Source organism: Myxocyprinus asiaticus, chromosome 34 (assembly GCF_019703515.2).
Source record: "Myxocyprinus asiaticus isolate MX2 ecotype Aquarium Trade chromosome 34, UBuf_Myxa_2, whole genome shotgun sequence".
NCBI classification, from domain to species: Eukaryota; Metazoa; Chordata; class Actinopteri; order Cypriniformes; family Catostomidae; genus Myxocyprinus; species Myxocyprinus asiaticus.
Window position 1 is genome coordinate 5,862,074 of NC_059377.1, and position 20,345 is coordinate 5,882,418.

General features: G+C 43.8%; 1 protein-coding gene across 1 annotated transcript; it reads left to right on the plus strand.

Annotated features, from left to right (window-relative positions):
- Positions 1–6,306: 6,306 nt before the first annotated feature.
- Positions 6,307–17,848, plus strand: LOC127425713 (uncharacterized). Its single transcript, XM_051671969.1, has 13 exons — positions 6,307–6,435; positions 11,749–11,825; positions 11,914–12,415; positions 13,967–14,428; positions 14,543–14,669; positions 14,787–15,076; positions 15,206–15,413; positions 15,523–15,639; positions 15,718–15,852; positions 15,973–16,173; positions 16,282–16,497; positions 16,615–16,841; positions 17,013–17,848. Exons 4-8 carry the CDS (start codon positions 14,049–14,051, stop codon positions 15,532–15,534), a joined length of 1,017 nt encoding a protein of 338 aa, XP_051527929.1. The 5' UTR covers positions 6,307–6,435; positions 11,749–11,825; positions 11,914–12,415; positions 13,967–14,048; the 3' UTR covers positions 15,535–15,639; positions 15,718–15,852; positions 15,973–16,173; positions 16,282–16,497; positions 16,615–16,841; positions 17,013–17,848.
- The last annotated feature ends 2,497 nt before the right edge of the window (positions 17,849–20,345 follow it).

Consider the following 20,345-nt stretch of genomic DNA (forward strand, 5'->3'; position numbering starts at 1 on the left):
CGGTGCAAATTCCCTTAGCTGAGTTCCCCTGTCATACAGTCGGCACTGCCATTCTTGAGCTTGGAGCAAATTCTCCTGTGTTAGCTGCCCCAAAGTGTGGAGTTTTGCTCTAAAATCAAGAACATACTGAATTTCATTCTTACTATTTGAAGGTCCCGCCTCCCAGGTTTCCCGCAAGACATCAAGCACACCACGCGGGCACCGCCCGTACAGCAGCTCAAATGGGGAAAACCCAGTGGAGGCTTGTGGGACCTCCCATACTGCGAACAACAGGGGGTCGAGCCACTTATCCCAATTTCTAGCATCCTCGTGCACGAACTTACGAATCATATTTTTAAGGATTTTATTAAATCGTTCCACCAGTCCATCTGTTTGTGGATGGTACACGCTGGTGCGAACCGATTTAATGCCCAATAACTCGTATAGCTCGCTTAATGTCCGTGACATAAATGTTGTGCCTTGATCGGTGAGGATTTCTTTCGGAATCCCCACCCGGGAGATTATTTTGAAGAGCGCCTCCGCTACACGGCATGCTGAAACGTTGCATAGAGGCACAGCTTCCAGGTATCGTGTTGCATAGTCCACTAGGACCAATACAAAGTGATGTCCGCGTGCTGACCGCTCTAATGGCCCAACGAGGTCCATTCCAATTCTCTCAAAGGGACCTCGATCAACGGAAGGGGGTGCAATGGCACTTTTGGGGTGGCCAGTGGATTTTCCAGCTGACATTCGCGGCATGCCGCACACCACCTGTGGACATCGCTACCAATGCCCGGCCAATAAAAACGGGCTATTAGACAGTTCAGTGTTTTTCTTTCCCCTAAGTGACCCGATGAGCTGCCTGGAACACCATTTCCTGATGGATCCGCGGTATCAAGAGCTGGGTTGAATCTTCTTTTGTTTGAGCGTCCTGCGTCACTCTATAATTGCAAAATAGGGATATGAAAGTGCGACATTTGGCTGGAGTTGTTGACTATCGACCACTCTCACTTGTATTGTTGTATTTGGTATTGTTCTATGGGTAACCAAGGTTAGGTTTAGGGGCTGGTGTGGGTAGTGCTCTAAGGGTAACCAAAGTTATGTTTAGAGGCTGGTGTGGGTGTGGTTGTAGAAATGAAAAATATAGTAATTCTGACACATCCAAAAAAAAAAAAAAGAGAATATAGGAGAAACACAAGTAACTCATAACAATTACATCTCATTAAGACCTCTCAGGTAGAGGGTATCCAAGCGTTTGATCCATGTCCTCTCAGCTCTGAGATGGTCCTGTAATGACCAGAGGGGATTCGTTTGGAGTCCCGTCGCCCTGAGGGCCGCAAGCCCATGAACCAAAAAATGTTGAACCACATGTCTATGCTTCTCAATTTTGTGCACAATATTGTGGGCATGCTGGTAGATGCGGACATGTAGCTCATTTTTGGTTTGGCCCACATACTGTCTGCGGCATTTGAGACAAAAAATTAAATAAACACAATTAGTTGTTTGGTGGGACAAAGGCTGTAGCAGCTGAAATATTTGTTTTGTAGATTTACTCATCACCCAACGTAAAGAAATGTAATATTTACATTTATCCCTTCGGCCTTTTGGTAAAGGTGAATATAATTTACTATGAACTAAAGTGTCCAAAAGATTTTTGTTGCATTTGTAGGCCGCAATGGACTTATGGTGTTGGAGATAAGGTGTGGGTGTGAGAAATTTAACGAAATTAGATTTTAACGCTAAATTGAGTTGAACACTTTGGCTAGAAAAATGTGCCACTAAAGGAATGATTTTGTTTCTGGGATGTGGGTCCATCGTTGGGAGCACTTTGGGTTGGTTAAAAGTTTTGAGTTTTGAGCACTTTGGGTTGGTTAAAAGTTTTGACCTCTTATAGGTCAATCATAAACTTAATCTTAATGGAACTCTGATGTGTGTTTAAATGTTGTGTAAACGTCATGAATTCGTCCTTGGAGTATGTCCAAACACCCCAGATATCATCCAGAAAACGAAAATACGCAACAGGTTTTAAAGCAAAGGAAGAGAGGGCCGATTCCTCCCAGTCAGCCATAAAGATGTTGGCATACGAGGGGGCAAATTTCTTCCCCATTGCCGTGCTTTTAATTTGTAGATAGAATTTCGAATCAAACTCAAAATCGTTTTTTGTTAATTTAATTTCTAACAACTTCAAATATATTCATCCGGCCATTTTGGGTCCGGGAATTTACTCATGCATTTCTTTATAGCTTCCAAGCCGACTTCGGTCTCAATATTAGTATACAAACTGTCAATGTCAATAGTAAAAAGAAAAGCATTAGGAGGAATATGTAAATGGCCAATTTTAGAAATAAAATCATAAGTGTCTTTTAGATAACTGGGATGTTTCTGTGAAATGGGATTTAAAAAAATGCTCAATGTACTCATCAACAAAATACGTTTCACTATTACAGTCAGACACGATAGGTCTGCAAGGGGAAATTTTAAATGGAACACTCCAACTTTTGGGTTCTTTATGTATTTTAGGCAATAAATAAAATCTCCTGGGTCTCGGCGGACCGTTTCCCAGGACATACTCTTTTTGGCGTTCACTAATAATATTCTTGGAGCACATTTCTTCTGATATCTCTGAAACTAAATGAATGGTCTGTAAATAAATAGGTTTCTCCAATGGACGATAATGTTCAACAATTGCTAGCTGCATCTGTCACCCCCAAATATACTGGTCTCTATCTAAAATGACAACCGCATTCCCCTTATCTGCGGGCTTGATAACAATATTGTTGTTTTTTTGAAGTTCACGCAACGCCTTCTTTTCTCCTCTGGACAAATTAGGTTCAGCTCCATGACCCCAGTGCAAATGGCGATATGCATAATTACCTGTTTCGGGAGACTTCCAGCATGCCGAGTAATGTGAAGAATGTCCCCTATTATCTCTGTATGGAGGCCCCTAACAACGGCACAGATGAGCCCTTAAAGGGGTCACTCCCGACCCCCAAGGCCAGGTAACAACCAAGAACTTCCTACCCTCAGGGGTCGACGGACGCGCCGGCACGTCCTGCTGTGTTTTTTCCTCATAACAGCAGAAACAACTTAAAATATATCATTTTTGGGCATACAGATAAGTGTAAGACATCATTAGAAACTATAAAGGGTCTACTTTTATTTGTGTACACTCACAATAACAACAAATCCTTGTGCTTATTGTAAAATAAAGAAAATAAACAGGGTGCGCTTTCAGCCGTCTCTGTCTCCGCGAGCATCTTTCTGAAACACATCACAAAAATGAACTGAAACTCCGCGAATACTTATCAGACAAACATGAAACATATGTCTAAAGAAAGCTTAAAATGTCTACTTTTAAAAAAAACAATTCAAATTTAAAACAAATATTCTCCTGCAGCGTAATCTGTATTACCTTATCTCTAATGTGATCACACCCACCAGCAGAGCACGCTATTCATACGGTAATGTGCTGAGACGATCAATGCAAACTGTAAACGCCCCCAACAATGCCTTAAAAAACATCAAGTTCATTCACTTTCCTGCACGTTTGGAAGATGGCACACTACACAGGTGAGAAAGAGTTCACATTTTCACCAGAAGAAGAGCGGGACTCCGATGATGTTTGAAGAGCGACTTGATCCAGCCGAGGATACAATTTCGGATGAGTAAGTCTTTACTTACATTAGTTGACATGCTATTTTATATGAACATGTACATATTTTACTAGTTGGACTATTTCCAGACTTGCCAGCCAGTATTCAAAGTATTGAAATTTGAAATATTTCCTAATAGGCAAGTTTTAGTTACATTTAAATGTTGTTTCGGCTAAAGCAGGCATTTCAGTTGTATGCTGTATGATATAAATATGATATGTAATATGATATAAAAAATAATATTAATGTTTAGATTATATTTTAACTAGTGTTTATGCTGCCTCGTTATCATCAACGAAGCTTGTGCTTGCAAATATCTGTTTGTGTGTAAATGTGTAAAATGTGCTTTAAATATGCCCATATTAGAAAATCAACATATTAGATGATTTCTGAAGGATCTTGTGACACTGAAGACTGCAGTAATGATGCTGAAAATACAGCTTTGATCACAGGAATTAAATTGCATTTGACAATATATTCAAATAGAAAAGTTATTTTAAATTGTAAAAATATTTCACAATATCACTGTTTTTGCTGTATTTTGGATCAAATAAATGCAGCCTTGGTGAGCAGAAGAGACTTCTTTTAAAAACAATAAAAAATCTTACAGATCTAAAACTTTTAAATGGTAGCGTAGGTCTAAAGTTTTTAAGTAAATTCTTTATGTAAAGAAAATGTATAGTCAGATTACTTATTTTAACTTAAACTTGATTTTGATCATTAAGTCTCCTCACTTTCATTCTCTCTCAGTCACATTCCTCATTGATAGGCCCAGGGGAGGGGTCTTTGTCTCCTCAGGTGTGAATCACATCAATATTCATGATCATCCAAGCCTCCTCGCATATGGCCTTTCTAACACTAAAAGTGTCTTACAAAAGTTAAATGACTATATTGTTTTGTATGAATGAGTGATCAGGATGGTTTTCACATCATTTTTGTAGCAAAAACTCGAGGCTACAAGATCCAGTTCTCAAAAGTCTTGTGAACAAATGTTTAGTATGTAATATACAGCCTTATTTCAGTGACTTAAAATTTTAGTTTTTTCAAAAACCACGCATAAACATTATTTTCTCAAAAATACAAACATGTACATACATGTTGTTCACATATTATTGTAGCTCAGTTTGTGCTGAATACAGTGTTATCAGACTTTAGCCATTAATATGTTTTTAAGCAACTGAAAAAAGCACAAATGTCAAGGCATGTCAAAACTTCACCAGGGCCCAAAACACCCTCATACCCCAGAGGGTTTGGCAAACAAAGAAATAATTTTAGTTTTAACAGTCAAAAACAAAATAAAATTTAAACAAATATCTTCTTTCTTATATCTTATATGAAGATTAAATAAATAAGTGTTATACCATTGTATCGTTTGGAGGATTTCTCATAAGGCATTGTTGCCGAGTACCTCTCCATCGTGGACTTCTTGTGGGTTGATTGTTGAGGTGAGATAGATGTAGGTCATGGTGGATGACATGCTGCATATTCCAAAGGGTGGAAGCAGTTAAGGTGATGAAAAAAGTTGCTTGTGTTTCCGTATTTGGCCGGGACATTCTTTTTTTTTTTTTTGCAAAGCTTACACACAACGGTGTTCTGATGTTGGTCAGATGTAAAGAAACCAAAAAACTGCCACGCTGGCGAGCTGACATGTCCTCCTCATTGCCGGCAGGCACAGCACTCATTTTCGCATGTGTTCATGTGTTCTGATGTCACACGGCGCAACCGAACCCCACAGCAACGCAACTTGTTATTGGCTGTTTGCTTGTCACTCGTGGCACGCTCCTTTATCAAGCCATATGATAGGCTGTTTATGATCCAGGGACAGCGCACACTTGAGGGTTGTACATACAACCAAACTTCATGTCTATTTACATTTTAATGCATTTAAGTGAAACTATCAAGCGTTATATCGAACATTTTTTATATCGCTATCGAAAAAGGTGTACCGTCGATAAATACCGATACCGTTTTATCGCCCAGCCCTAGAAGAAATGTTCTCTTTAATCTCAAGCACTTTATAAAAAAAAAACACAAGGTGATTTTCCAGGTATTCCAGTAATTAAATGTTTAAAAGCTGAATTCATGCATTTTAAGCACTTCAGTGACCTTGTGCGAACCCTGTAAACAGTGTAGAAAAAAGCACAGTAGGGGTAAAATCAAGCAATAGAAAGATTATGTTTGACAGGTCATTTCTTTTATCACTTACAGAAAAAAATGTTGCAAATTTCAAACTGAGATTTGCCAAGATATGGTTCATCAATTCGATATATCCTCCCATCCCTAGGCTCAACAATGAGGATGTTTTCTGCTCGGCCAGTAGTTCAGATTTCTAACTTAACCTGTCCATGTTTTTAATGGCCCCCATATCAAAAAATTATTATAAAAAATATATATATGAAAAAAAGTTTAAATCATAATTTGCAACGTAGATCAAAAAAGTCAAAGTGTTTGAGTTTGCAAGCCATAAAACGGCCTTACAAGATTAACAAGTGTTAGATTTAGCAACAACACAGCACTGGCTTGATGGGGCAAGTGACCGTTCTGTCAACTGGCTGGAAACACTCTCATGCTGGCCCCAGGCCAGTGGGCTTTCCTGTTTGTAGAGCCCTCGTCAGTACTTTGATATTTTCCATCCAATCCATTTCCCTTTCTTTTACTCTTTCCATCCTTTTAGCAATAGTCCAGATTTCTGCAGGTTTTAAGCAGGTTAAGATTGGGGAGAGAGGTGGACGCTGGTGGGATTTTCATGATTTAGGCGTCCACACTCGCCAGCTCATGGAACATGTCAAAGAGTCTAAAACAGGTAATGCCAAACTGTTAAGATCTTTTTCATGTAGCTTTCTTATGTTTCTAGGACTGGGTATCAGCACGTTTTCTGATTCTGAGATATCAATTCAATTAAAAACCTTTAACTTGGTGCATTATTAAAATATTGTTTACATTTTACAATTGGGGCCCAAGCTATTAAATGTATTTATTGCTGTTTATGTAATCTGAGGTAAGTATTAAATTGCATTGCACATAAATTTAGGGGCAACAAGTGGGCAATATTTAAAATTTAGCCACTTTCTCCGAAAGTGTCTTTCAGAATAGGCTAATTCATGTTTGGATTTGGAGGGGAGGGTCTCTGTTTCATGATGACATACAGTACATCAATCACTATTCCAGTTTGTTACTGCATGAAATTAAAACAGAACAGAGTCAGAAAAGACAAAGATAGCGCAGGGGAAAAAAACGTCATGGTTACTGGTGTAACCTCCGTTCCCTGATGGAGGGAACGAGACATTGGTGTCGATGTAGTGACACTAGAGGTCACTCTTGGGAGCCCAAGACACCTCTGATCTTTGATAAAAGGCCAATGAAAATTGGCGAGTGGTATTTGCATGCCACTCCCCCGAACATACGGGTATAAAAGGAGCTGGTATGCAACCACTCATTCAGGTTTTATGCTGAGGAGCTGATATAAGGTCCGGCCATTTCAGCGGGTAGTTCAGCGTTGTGGCAGGAGGGACCAACGTCTCGTTCCCTCCATCAGGGAACGGAGATTACACCAGTAACCATGACGTTCCCTATCTGTCACTCACTCGACGTTGGTGTCGATGTAGTGACACTAGGGGTCCCTATACAAAACGCCACAAGGCTGAACTGTGTTACATGAACTGGTGGTGTGTGGTGGGCAGGCTTGCTGTGTGCCTCATAGCCAGCACACCAGGTCGACACGTAACCTCCCCCAACACAGTTATGAGTGTCGAACGGCCCTTTTTGGGGACAAGTCGTCTACCCAAAGATAGAGATAGGCTTAACCCAGTCGTGGCCTCTTTTCCCCTTCTCTTTTTCCACTCCCTAAAAAAGAAGGGGGATTATCCGACTGGGCCGCCAGGTCTAGTCGGGGGGTGTCCCTCCCAAGGGGAGGACACTGCGGAGACCACACCTCGCCCCAAGAGAGGGGGTGATATTTAAGTGGAAGAATACGTCACATAGTCTTTCCAACCATGTGGAGAGCCTTCAAGGTAGATCCTGCCCAATGGGGGAGGAGTTACTACAACATGGAGACTGGGGCAGAGGGGCTTTGCCCAAGGAAGACGCAGTTTGCCAGCAGCGAAACAAATTAGCGGAAGATATAGATCGCATGGGGTTAGCCTTACAGGGAACCGCCACATGCGGATCACCTACCCCAGAACCGGGCTCTTAGTTAGCGCATGTACTGGGCCGGCAGCGAGTCTCTCCGAAAACTCGACTGCCACAGGGCTCGGAGGAAGTCAACCAGGGAACAAATTTTGTGAACACTACTGGGAATTAACAGCATACGTCTTCAGCTCAAAAGGAGGTGGAAGGCGCTATGTGCAAGTGATACACCCGGCCGGCTATCCCGGGCTTATCCACTTGTTGAGTGCCACTACCTGGGACGAAACTGGTTCCACCCGGAGGTTGTAGAACCTTGCAAAGGTGTTGGGTGTTGCCCAGCCCGCTGCTCTGCAAATATCTGTTAGAGAGGCACCTCTGGCCAAGGCCCAAGAAGCCGCTACACCACGGGTAGAATGGGCTCGTAGCCCTACCGGGGGCGGCATGTTTTGGGCGAGATATGCCATAGTTATGGCGTCAACGAGCCAGTGGGCGATCCTCTGCTTGGAGACAGCGCTTCCTTTCCGCTGTGCACCAAAAGCAGACAAAGAGCTGCTCAGAGATTCTAAAGCTCTGCATGCGATCCAAATAGATGTGTAAAGCACGTACCGGACACAGCGATGACAGGGCTGGGTCTGCCTCCTCCTGGGGCAGCACTTGCAGGTTCACCACCTAGTCCCTAAAGGGGTGGTGGGAACCTTGGGCACATAGCCCGGTCGGGGTCTCAGGATCATGTGAGAGTAACCTGGACCGAACTCCAGGCACGTTTCGCTGACAGAGAACGCTTGCAGGTCACCTACCCTCTTGATGGAAGTGAGCGCAGCCAGGAGGGCAGTCTTCAAGGAGAGTGCATTAAGCTCAGCTGACTGCAAAGGCTCAGAGGGGGCTCACTGTAGACCCTGAAGAACTACAGAGGTCCGATGAGGGAACGAGGTGTGGCCTGGAGGGATTCAGCCTCCTGGCGCCTCTTAGGAACCTGATGATCAGGTCGTGCTTCCCTAAGGACTTACCGTCGACTGCGTCGTGGTGTGCTGCTATGGCAGCAATGTACACCTTCGAGGTGGAAGGGGACAGCCTCCCTTCCAACCTCTCTTGCAGGAAGGAAAGCACTGATCTGACTGCGCATTTCTGGGGGTCTTCCCGATGGGAAGAACACCACTTAGCGAACAGATGCCACTTAAAGGCATACAGGTGCCTCGTAGAGGGAGCCCTAGCCTGAGTGATTGTGTCTACCATCGCAGGTGGGAGACAGCTTAGGTCTTCCACGTCCCGTCCAGGGGCCAGACATGGAGATTCCAGAGGTCTGGGCGCGGTTGCCGGATGGTGCCCCTTCCCTGAGAAACAAGGTCCTTCCTCAGAGGGATTTACCAAGGGGGAGCTGTCACGAGGAGCGTGAGGTCCGAGCACCACGTCTGGGCAGGCCAGTAGGGTGCTACCAGGATGACCTGCTCCTCATCCTCCCTGACCTTGCACAGGGTCTGTGCAAGCAGGCTCACTGGGGGAAACGCATATTTGCGAATGCCAGGGGGCCAGCTGTGTGCCAGCGCATCTATGCCGAGGCGGGCAGTGGAGAGGATTCTTGGGAGGCGAACAGGTGCACCTGTGCATGTCGAATCGACTCCAAATCAGCTGGACCACCTGAAGGTGGAGTCTCCACTCTCCCTTGAGGGTAACCTGTTGTGACGGTGCGTCCGCCGTAGTGTTGAGGTTGCCCGGGATGTGAGTGGCTTGCAGCAACTTGAGGTGCTGCTGACTCCAGAGGAGGAGATGGCGGGTGAGTTGTGACATACAACAAGAGCGCAACCCACCTTGGCGGTTGACATATGCTACCGTTGTCGTGTTGTCTGTCTGAACTAACATGTGCTTGCCCTGGATCAACGGCCAAAACCTCCGCAGGGTGAGCAGAATTGCCAGTAACTCGAGGCAGTTGATGTGCCAATGCAGTCGCGGACCCGTCCAGAGGCCGGCGGCTGCGTGCCCATTGCAAACAGCGCCCCAGCCCATTTTGGAGGCATCTGTCGTGACCACGATGCGCCTGGGGACCAGTTCTAGGGGAACACCTGCTCGTAGAAACGAGAGGTCGGTCCAAGGGCTGAAAAGACAGTGACAGACCAACATAATGGCCACGCGGTGTGTCCCGTGGCGCCATGCCCGTCTCGGGACTCGAGTCTGGAGCCAGTGCTGAAGCGGCCTCCTATGCATCAACCCGAGTGGGGTGGCCACCGCCGAGGATGCCATATGCCCCAGGAGCCTCTGAAAAAGTTTCAGTGGAACCGCTGTTTTCTGTTTGTAGGGGCTGTAAATCCCTTTCTTCATCTCGGCTGGAGGGACAGGTTCTATTGCGTCCTTCCGTAGGAGGGTAACGATCTCTGCGCAAGGTAGCAGCGTTTTCGTCTTTCAGCAAGGTGAAGTGGACACCGCTGAACCTGGGCGGATGCCCGGCGAAGTGAATCGCGCAGCCGAGTCGGACGGTCCGGACCAGCCCTCGTGACGGATTGGAAGGCACAAGCCATGCATCCAAGTTCTGCACAAGTGGGACCAAAGGGACAACGTCATCGGATGTACCGGCAGGTGGGGCCTCGCGGCAAAGCGGAGCTCGAGGTGCCACACCACGTCGTGGCCGTGCTGAGTCTAAGGACATCGAAGCACTTACCTGGCTCCTTGTGACCACCCCCGGAACAGCCTGGGATGGGGGAGGAAGAGGCATGTCCTCGTGACCCGTGGAGACTGTCATAACAGGGGCAGATTTGTGCCACAGCTGGGTGCTCAGGGGCGGGAGACCACCGCTGGAGCGCCAACCTGCCAAATGGAGTGGTGGACGGTGGTCGTGATGCCAGCCGTACACACCGGATACATGACCCAGAGAACAAGGAAACCACTCTTGCTGAGCTCTTGAGTACTGCAGCCACTTGGGCATGCAGCACAATTAAATGCAAAAGGTAACAAAAAGATGAAGATCTGCTTACCAGCTCCAGAGCAGCAGGTTTCGTTGTCCCTGGGTCGCCCGTCTCAAGGGCGCTTTGAAGCCTTTCACGGGTTCTGGGCGGCCACGAGACGGGTGGCGTCTGCTTCCTGCGGTGGGCTCCACGCCGGTGCCGGGCCGAAGGGGCGGGCTTTGGCGGTGCCGGTGCAGTCACCGCAGGGGGACGCCCTTGGCGATGAGTAGACGGGGTGCGGGATCTTGAGCCGCGCCGGGGCAGGATATGCCGGCTAGCATCCATCTACTGCTCTACAATCGAGAACTGCTGGGCAAAGTCCTCGACGGTGTCACCGAATAGGCCCGCCTGGGAAATGGGGGCAGCAAGGAATCGTGTCTTGTCGGCCTAACCCATCTCGACCAGGTTGAGCCAAAGGTGGCGCTTCTGGACCACTAGTGTGGCCATCGTCTGCCCGAGAGACCGTGCAGTGACCTCCGTCACTCGTAGAGCGAGGTCGGTCGCCGAGCGCAGTTCCTGCATCAATCCCGGGGCGGAACTACACTCGTGCAGTTCCTTTAGCGCCTTGGCGGACTTGCAGGAGAGCCATGGCGTGCAGGGCGGAGGCGGCTTGTCCAGCGGCACCGTAGGCCTTGGCCGTCAGAGACAACGTAAACCTACAGGCCTTGGACGGAGGCTTTGGGCACCCACGCCAGGTGGCGGTGCTCTGCGGGCATAGGTGCACCGCGAGCGCCTTTATCCACTGGGGGATTGCCGAATAACCCTTGGCCGCCCCACCATCAAGAGTAGTGAGGGCGGGGAAGCTGAAAAGATCGGGACCGGGCAGTAAAAAGTGCCTCCCGCGACCTTGTCAGCTCTTCATGCACTTCCGGGAAGAAAGGAACGGGGCGGGGCATGGCTTTGAGTGGCGCCGCGAGCCCAGGAACCAATCACCGAGCCGCGAGGGTTCAGGGAAGAGGGTTCTGTGAAATCCACTCTAAAAAAACATAAGGGTGAGTGAGTGTGGGGGGAATGGGGGGTGAACTATCCCTTTTAATTACCATTTCTTATCTAAGCAGGATTGAGTATGAGTATCGTCAGGATCCTCAGTCTACTGAGAGCCCTACAACAGAATGTATCACCTGAAACTCAGATGGTGAGTCTAGCAATCACATGTGAATGCACACTTGTCATAATTGAAGACCAAAACCCAGCACTTTTTGTTTTTCAAATTGCTTTTATAGGTGGTGGTGATCCTTACAAGCAATCGAAAGGATAAGTATGATTGTGTGAAGAAGTACCTGTGTGTGTATCATTTATCAGTTAAATCTTTATCTTTAAAAGTGATATGATAGGTGTGGGTGAGAAACAGATAAATATTTATGTCATCTTTTTTTTACCGTAGATCTCCAATTTTACATTTAAAAGTCATGTGTGGCACCTGTTCAGTTTCAGTTTTATATCTGAAAGTCAAAGTGGACAATTTATAGTAAAAACAGAAAGGACTTAAATATTGATCTGTTTCTCACAGCTGCATCTGTTTCATTCTTTCCAAGATTTAACAACTGGATAACTTTTATGTTGCTTTTATATGCTTTTTGGGACTTCTGAAGACATGGATTAAACCACTGGAGTCGTATGGCCACCATTCACTTGCATTAAAAGGAGCAACAGAGCTGAGACTTTTTTTTTCTTTCTTTGTTCTGCAGAAGAAATTAAGTCATACACATCTGGGACGGTATGAGGGTGAGTAAATTAAAGAATTTTCATTGTTGTGTGAACTATCCCTTTAAGACAAAACATTTACATTAGCTAATTCTGGTGAAGACTAAACAGTTGCTGTAAAATAGAAAGTCATGTTAGGTTCTTTGTACCAAATAGCTTTGTAGTGGCAAGTCTTAACCTGTGAGTTGCATAGCTCTGCAAGGGTAATTCATTACGGACTTGTTTTACTGTAGAAGCTGGCAATTCATACTTCTCAATGGCAATTTTATTTTAGTCTGTCTAAAGTCTTATTATAAGACAACAATGGTAAGGATAATTCCCTACAAAATCAGGAAAAACCAAGGCTAAGAGATGTCTGCAGTTGGACATTCTGGTTAGTCTGCAAGCATTTGGTGACTATTCAGTGTACGGATTTGTGAAGAACACGCTGCTGGCTACCAATTGTGTACTTTTTAGTCAACATATAGTCAGTTAGTAATATCTGAAGTGGCCCTTTGTCTCAGGCATGGCTTACCTGGTTCTAGTGTATTTTTGTGTGTTTTTCATTTTTATTTTTCTTAGTCTGAAAATTAGTTTTGTAATGTGTGCGTGACCACACACAATATTGAAAAAGATACACCTCCCCCTCTCCTGCATTTTCACACATTGAGGTCTCATGAGAGAATGGAAATCTGGCCAGGTATCAACTGAATTGTTTAAAACAATTTTATTTTAAAACGTACTCTCCATATGCTGCACATATTAACACATAAAGACCTGCAAAGCTATTTTTAAATTAATATATCCATATAGATTTATAAAGATTTAAGGCTCAAGTATCTCTGCAAGTTGGTGGCTGGTAAATTCAGAGGCCTGCAAAGCAAAATGATGAAAATTTCCTGCCAGTTTACTGTGTTTTCCCTAAAATTAAAAATACGTTATACATAATATTGTGACATTGTGAGGTAGTATTGTGATATTGTTTTCTAGTCGATAAATTGTCTCTTGATAAATTTTATTCAATGTACTGTATAATGTTTTTTCTTTGATAAGGTGTTGGTAAGAAACAAGGTATCTGATGATCTGAGACGCAGAGTTCACACATCTCAACCCCCATCCCAGGCACACACACAATGGAATTGGGCAGGCCACAGATTTTGTTTAGGCTAATGGCCTTGTTCAGCTGCTACTGCAGCTGTGCTGTTTATTTAGTTGTAATTTTGATCAAACTCAAATGTAAAAACTCTGTTAACAATGTTTTAAATTGCATTAATTTATACTCTTGCATCTTTAGCACACCAAAATTTCCTACTACTCTGCTTCTGTGGCAGAGTCACACAAGGACCTGACCTCAGACCTTTACTTAAACTTTATTTCTGGAGCACATTTCCACACAGCTTTAGCTGAAGTAGGATTTGATTTTGGGATAGGTCACAAGGAGTATTTTGATGTAGACTTTGTAACAGTTTATACAAATTTTGTATTACAAAAGCTGACCTTTTCAGTTGACTAGTTTTGAAATATGAGGGAATGTTTAATTTGGGATTGTTTACCTATTTACTTACTTATATAAATGTTGTCATTATCCTGAAGGTCTGCTGATCACAACTTTGTGCACTGTTTGCGTTGCCACAAGCCACAGGACAACATCTCTGTACACCTGACTAGGGTGTGCATGAAAAACAGCATGCCAGAGGAAAGAGCAGCTGAGGTTCAGAAAGCCAAGGAATCTTCGAGGGAGTGGGTCCGGGCCAACAGGACCTGGGATTACACCGATCTATGCAAGATCGTGTCCGACAGGCGCTCTCGTTTGGCGATGGTGAAGGAGCTGCCTAAGCGTGGTTTCTTCATCACCAACAAGCCCCATGATTCCGACATGGTCTTTGATTCGGATGGTGATTCCATCACCGCCACCATTGCCGCGACCACCTCTGCTTCCACCTCAGCAACCGCCACTGCCACCTCTGCCCCCTCTTCACCAAAGGGGACTGATCCCAGAAACGCGTCCTCTTCATCCTCTTCTGATCAAGAGACAGCAGACCCTTCCTGGCAAAGGTAAGTACAGTAAATCACATACATGTGTCATCTGCAAGTTGATTTTATTATCGCAGATTACAAAAATATTTTTTACTTACAATTTCATTCTTTGTTTATTATTATTATTTACAGAGATCTTCCAGCCTCGACCTCCTCTGTGTGGATCAAGATGAAAGAAGGGGGTCTGTATCAGAAGTTTTCTGGGAGTGTCAAGCTCCTTGTAGACTTCAAAAAGTCTACAAGGAGACTTCAACAGGAGGTAAGATCTCTTTTCACATCAATTCTCAGCTCACCCATTTTCAACAAAGTTCCATATGTCTATTTTCTTTTTATGATGTTAATGTTGACAATTCTCTCTAATTATCCTTCTTCAAAGGTTGACAATGTTTCACGCTTCCTGCGCTATTTGCAGCCGGTTGGGGATGAGCCAGCTCTGGAGTTTCTCACCAAGAGCACAGAGACCCATGATTTCCTGATGGCCCTAAAGAGTAAGGATATGAGTGTAGCCACCGTGCTGAACTACATCAAGAACATGATCAGGTTCTTGGATTATTTGAAGACGAGGCTGGATCTGGACCAGAAAGACCTACAGCTCCGTAAAAAGTGCCAGATTTACAAGGAGATGCTGGTTTCAAAGTCCAATTCACAGGTGGTGTGCAAAAGAAAGTAAATGCCTTTGCTATTCATTTTGTTTTGTCCTTTTATTACTAATGTTATTATTGTTTACTACTACAATCCTGAGTGTGGTGTTTTTAATAACCTGTCTCTCTTTTTTCTATTTTTTGTTTAATCTAGGTACGATCGATTTGTTGAGGGCTCACACAGCATCAAAGATTGCCAGGAGGTTTTGAGGGTTTCGAAGGCAGACTTCCTGAACATCTTCGGGCAGTTCATCTCAGGCGCCGAGTTGGACAATAGGGACAAGACGATGTACCGCTGCTACTGCGAAGCGATCGTGGTCTTCTGTCACTTTCAGCACCAAGGAGCTGTGGAAGGCTTGACTGTAAGTTCATCTATTCAAACAGCTTGAAGGAGTTTGTCCCTATGATATGCTGTAATGGTTATTTGGAAATGTATGCAATAGTACATTTTAATTTTTCAATGTTTTTCAGGTGTCAGAGTGAGTGAACAGGAAGGCAGCTGATGGCAGGCTTGTGGCTGGCATCAGTAAACACAAAACAATGACCATGCATGTCGCTGCATTTGCCTTGACCCAGGAGGAGGAAGCTGTAAGTTTTAGTATGATTCAAAGTGTATATTGCTTACAATATTTTACAGTCAAGTAACTGTCTTTCTTGTTTCCACGGTGGTTTCAGGTGTACTATGAGAGCATTCGGCCTGGATACAACAATGGTACATCTGACTTATAACAAGTTTTTTATTTCATCCACTGGCGAACCTGTTCACAGTGTCTCACAAGACACGCATCGCCTCCATGAAATGTATGTACCAACATAAATCCATGTGCTCATATTTAAATGTTAACATTTTCTTATATTTTACCCTCCTATCAGACAGTCACATCACAATTGACATTTCATGTCACATTTTTCTTACTGCAGCTACAAAATTCAACCTGCCACCAGCCAGGAGGTGCGGATAGCTGTGGAGACGAAGGTAGCAGAACTATTAACTGTGAACCAACAGGAGGATGTGCACCATTATCTGGCACATAGCAAAGCCGTGGCTGACCAACATTACAGAATCCGAGTGCTGCAATCTATAGCAGCCACAGCTACACTGATGGAATCTGTGTTTTCAGAGTATGTTTCTTCATCCTACATTGATATTACACATCACAATTACATCTTACAGTAGTAATGTAATATTATCTGTAATATTTTAAACATTATTTTCCTTTCATTTTACAGCTCTTCTCCAGATCACATCCCCGATGCCATCCTGGCTTGCCCTTCACCAAGCATGGCACACAGTCAGCCCAGGAAAGACTTTTCCACATTTTTCGCCAGATTCCCAGTTTCGCTAGATGGCCAGCCAGAGGGTCGATGCAGGGTTTCCTGAGGACCGTGGTTTTTATGATAAGTGGCAAGGATCCCAGTATGCCCAAAGAGAGAAATATCTGCTGTGTAAGTACTCCAATCCATAAATACTGCATTGACGATCAATAAATCATTCAAACTAGGCCATTTATTTAGTGTGACAAATTATTTGAATAAGTGAAATTGTTTTATTCTTTCTTTCAGCACACTTCACACACCGCAAACCATCAGCTGGGAAGGTGGGAAGGTGGCAAGGCTAATTGAGAAGGAGGGGTGGAAGGCCAACCATCCAAAGCCGGAAGAGATTGTACAGTTGTGGAAACCAGCTCCAAAACTCACCATTGAGACTGATGAAGCCATCCTCAATAGCGTGTCTTGGCAGACCTGGAAAGGGGTGGCCATCAAAGATTTTGGTGAACCGAAAGGGCTAGGTAAGAAAGTATTTTTCTTGTAAAGGCAGAAAACACTATCACTTAAATGAGCATTTTTGCAACCTTTAGCTTCACCAAGAACAAAAAATACTGAAAAGTTATTAACCCAACCAGTAATGTTTTAGTTATTATTTTGATCTAACTCAAAATTTCATGTTCTCTTGATTACAGGAATGGTTGCAACATGTCGATTTTCTAAAGGCGACACTGTGTGTGATTACCATGGAAAAGTAATCACAGCTGCCGAGGGGAGCAGAACTGAAGTTAGGGTTATTATATCATTATATCCACCCTCATTTGCATATCGAATCTGATTGGCTGTAATCTTTCACAGATAAATCTTAAGAACAATTGGACCAATTTTGCCAAGCTTGGTGTCATTGAATTCAAAATTCCGTCTGCTTTCATGTGATGAGGAAGATGAACAGAAAAAGAGAGGAATACAAATGCAGCACTTAAAAAGAAAAACAGTCATTTGCATGTTGCAAGTGGTGGAAAAATCACCTGCACGCCTTTATGGTTTGCATGAAGACGACTGTAAGGACATGTGTTAAAGAATGCATTTCACTAGAATTAATTTATTTTTCCTGCGCATACAAGCAACACATAGGCTAGCAGAATATTAGCTTTGGGCAACAATAATAACATTTAATTTGATTTGTAAACAACCCTTTGCGATTTAAATACTGTTTAGATAGCGTGATTTCAGTTTTGTATCAATATCACTCCTAAATGTTTGTAGGAATTGTTTGATGGGATAAACTCAATCAATTATTATTATTTAATGACATTTATTTTACCATGTTTGTGAGGAATTTGTTTTGTTGCCGAGACCAGACTTGAGTCCAGTTAATATTAAAGAAATTGTGCCAAAAATAAATGAATAAAAAAAATAACAGAAGGACTTGGAAAAACTTTCTTTAAGAAAATAAACAGCATCTAATCTTGCCATAATAACTCAAATGTCATAGGTGTTTTGCATTTTGAAATGAAATCTGCAAAATCCAATAAAGCCCCTTCATGGTTAAATAACTGACTCATGGATTACAATAATAATCCAAAAATTAAGATTTTCCTATGCATAACTTTACATTGCAACTCTCAATGTGTCCACTAGATAGAGCCGGAGACTCATTGCATTTTAGAAATGAGTTCACAAGTGAAGTGATGATGAATTTTATTATTACAGGAGGAGCTTCAAAAACTATATAATAACAATAAATAGCAATCAGTGAAATGGCTGAGGTTGTGGTATGTTGCAGCAGCAGCATGTTGTCACAAGGGGGGGGTGGGGGGGTGGGGGCACAAAGAATGCAGCCAGAAAGTGAATATTCTGAAAAAAACCACAAAAAAACCATGACAAACAATTATTGTCATTCCGCTGAAATCACAAAGTACACAGTCACAGAGTTGTGTGACAGGAATGGTGAAACAAACACTTATGTAGTCGAGCTTAGATTGAAGATGTCATTTATCTCAAATACTGTCACAGTGCAACTTCAGTTCATCTTGGCATGAAATTAAAACATTAGGTTGCGTGAGGTAGCGGGAGCAATCTTCGTGGAGACGTGGAGCACCGATTTACTCAACGGCTTGTGCCACTTTCAACCTCAACTCTCCCGACGGGATGTAAGTGTGACACCTGTCGTCGACTCTAGGCGCTTGCAAGACTAAGAAAAAGCAAAATAACATCCAATGAGTTAAAACTGTAACTACGTTGTTTTGCGATATCTTTTCATGTTTCAAAAACTTTTTTAAGACCAACTAAAGAAAAGGCAAGGAATCAACTGAAGAGAACAATACTTCAATGTGCTCTCTAAATGTAAATGTCTAGGGAGCACACGAAGAGTTACATTTATAGCAACCCTTCAAAGTTTAAAAATGCAACTTTCTTAAGGCTTGAATACCTCTACTCCCAACCACCAGCATGTGGAAATAGCTTTTACCTTCTGATCAGACCCCTTGTATCAGCTATATTCCTCTACTACACTGCTGCATCACTTGCTGACAGATGAAGCAGCACATACCACCACCTATACTGTCTACTGTTCAGTGAATATTTAGCGATCTAACATAAGCTGTGTGCTACTGAAATTAGGCATAATCTTCACTCTACTTAATAAGGGTGACCATATTTTTAAAAGCTCAAAACGGGACACTTGTGTGTGTGCGTGTGTGCATGCGTATGTGCCCGCACACAAGTGTGTGTAATAATTGTTCATGAGTCCCTGCTTTGTCCTGAGCAGTGAAGATGTTCACTTTTCATGAGAAAAAAACCCCAACCATTGTCCTACCTCTAAATGACGTCTATTCAATGAAGTTGACATCAGTCTTGAAATCCAGCAGCACACAGACCAGCTATCGGTTGTGACTTCCATACTAAATTTCAGCAACTGTATATGAGTTATCAATTTATTTTAAAAGAAAATGCATAAAAACATATATCAACTGCATACATGTCCTTTAAGCGCCTGAGGTGGTAAAGACGCTGATGGGCCTTCTTCACCATGGTGATAATGTGGCAGGTCCATGACAGATTGTGTGAGATGTGTATGCCAAGATAACGGAAACTGTCCACTCTCTCCACTGTGGCTCTGTTGATCATAATGGGGTGGTAGTTCCTCACCTGCTTTGTGCTGAAGTCCACTATCAGCTCCTTTGTCTTGCTGACATTCAAAAGGAGGTTGTTCTCCTGGCACCAGTCGTCCAGGCCTTTGATCTCCTGCAGATAGGCCCTCTCGTCGTTATCAGAGATCAGGCCCACCACAACAGTGTTGTCAGCAAACTTGACAATGGTGGTGGAGTTGGAAGTGGCCACACAGTCATAAGTGTACAATGAGTGCAGCAGGGGGCTTAGAACACAACCCTGGGGGGCTCCAGTGCTGAAGGTGAGGGGGAGTGAGACATGTCTGCCCACCCTTACTGCTTGTGGCGTGTCAGTCAGGAAGTTGGAAATCCACTGATGCAGAGACGGGCTAAATCCTAGGTCCTCCAACTTGGTGGTGAGTTTAGAGGGAATTATAGTATTAAAAGCTGAACTATAATCAACAAACTGCATTTTAACATAATTTCCCTTCCTCTTGTCCAGATGATCTAGGACTGTGTGGAGGAGATGTGTGATGGCATCATCCATTGAGCGATTTGGACGGTAAGCGAACTGTAAGGGATCCAGGATGTCAGGTAGTGAGGAGGTGATGAAGTCTCTGACCAGTCTTTCAAAGCACTTCATCACAATTGAAGTCAGTGCTACAGGACGATAGTCATTAAGGCAGGAAGGTTAGGGTTTCTTCGGAACAGGAACAATGATGGACTGTTTAAAGTAGGTTGGAATTACTGACTTTTCCAGGGAGAGGTTGAATATCTCTGTGAACACCGGTGCTAGCTGGTCAGCGCAGGTTCTGAGGACCCGACCTGAGATTCCATCTGGTCCTGCTGCCTTCCTGATTTTCACTCTCCGGAAAGCCTTTCTCACATCGCACACTGTGATGGTGAACGCATTTCCAG

Bases quoted from the DNA above. Each gene is read 5' to 3' on its own strand.
- LOC127425713 (XM_051671969.1), top strand. From the start codon at position 14,049: ATGAAAAACAGCATGCCAGAGGAAAGAGCAGCTGAGGTTCAGAAAGCC. The intron at 14,429-14,542 runs GTAAGTACAGTA...TATTATTTACAG, and splicing joins GCAGACCCTTCCTGGCAAAG to AGATCTTCCAGCCTCGACCT. The intron at 14,670-14,786 runs GTAAGATCTCTT...CCTTCTTCAAAG, and splicing joins CAAGGAGACTTCAACAGGAG to GTTGACAATGTTTCACGCTT.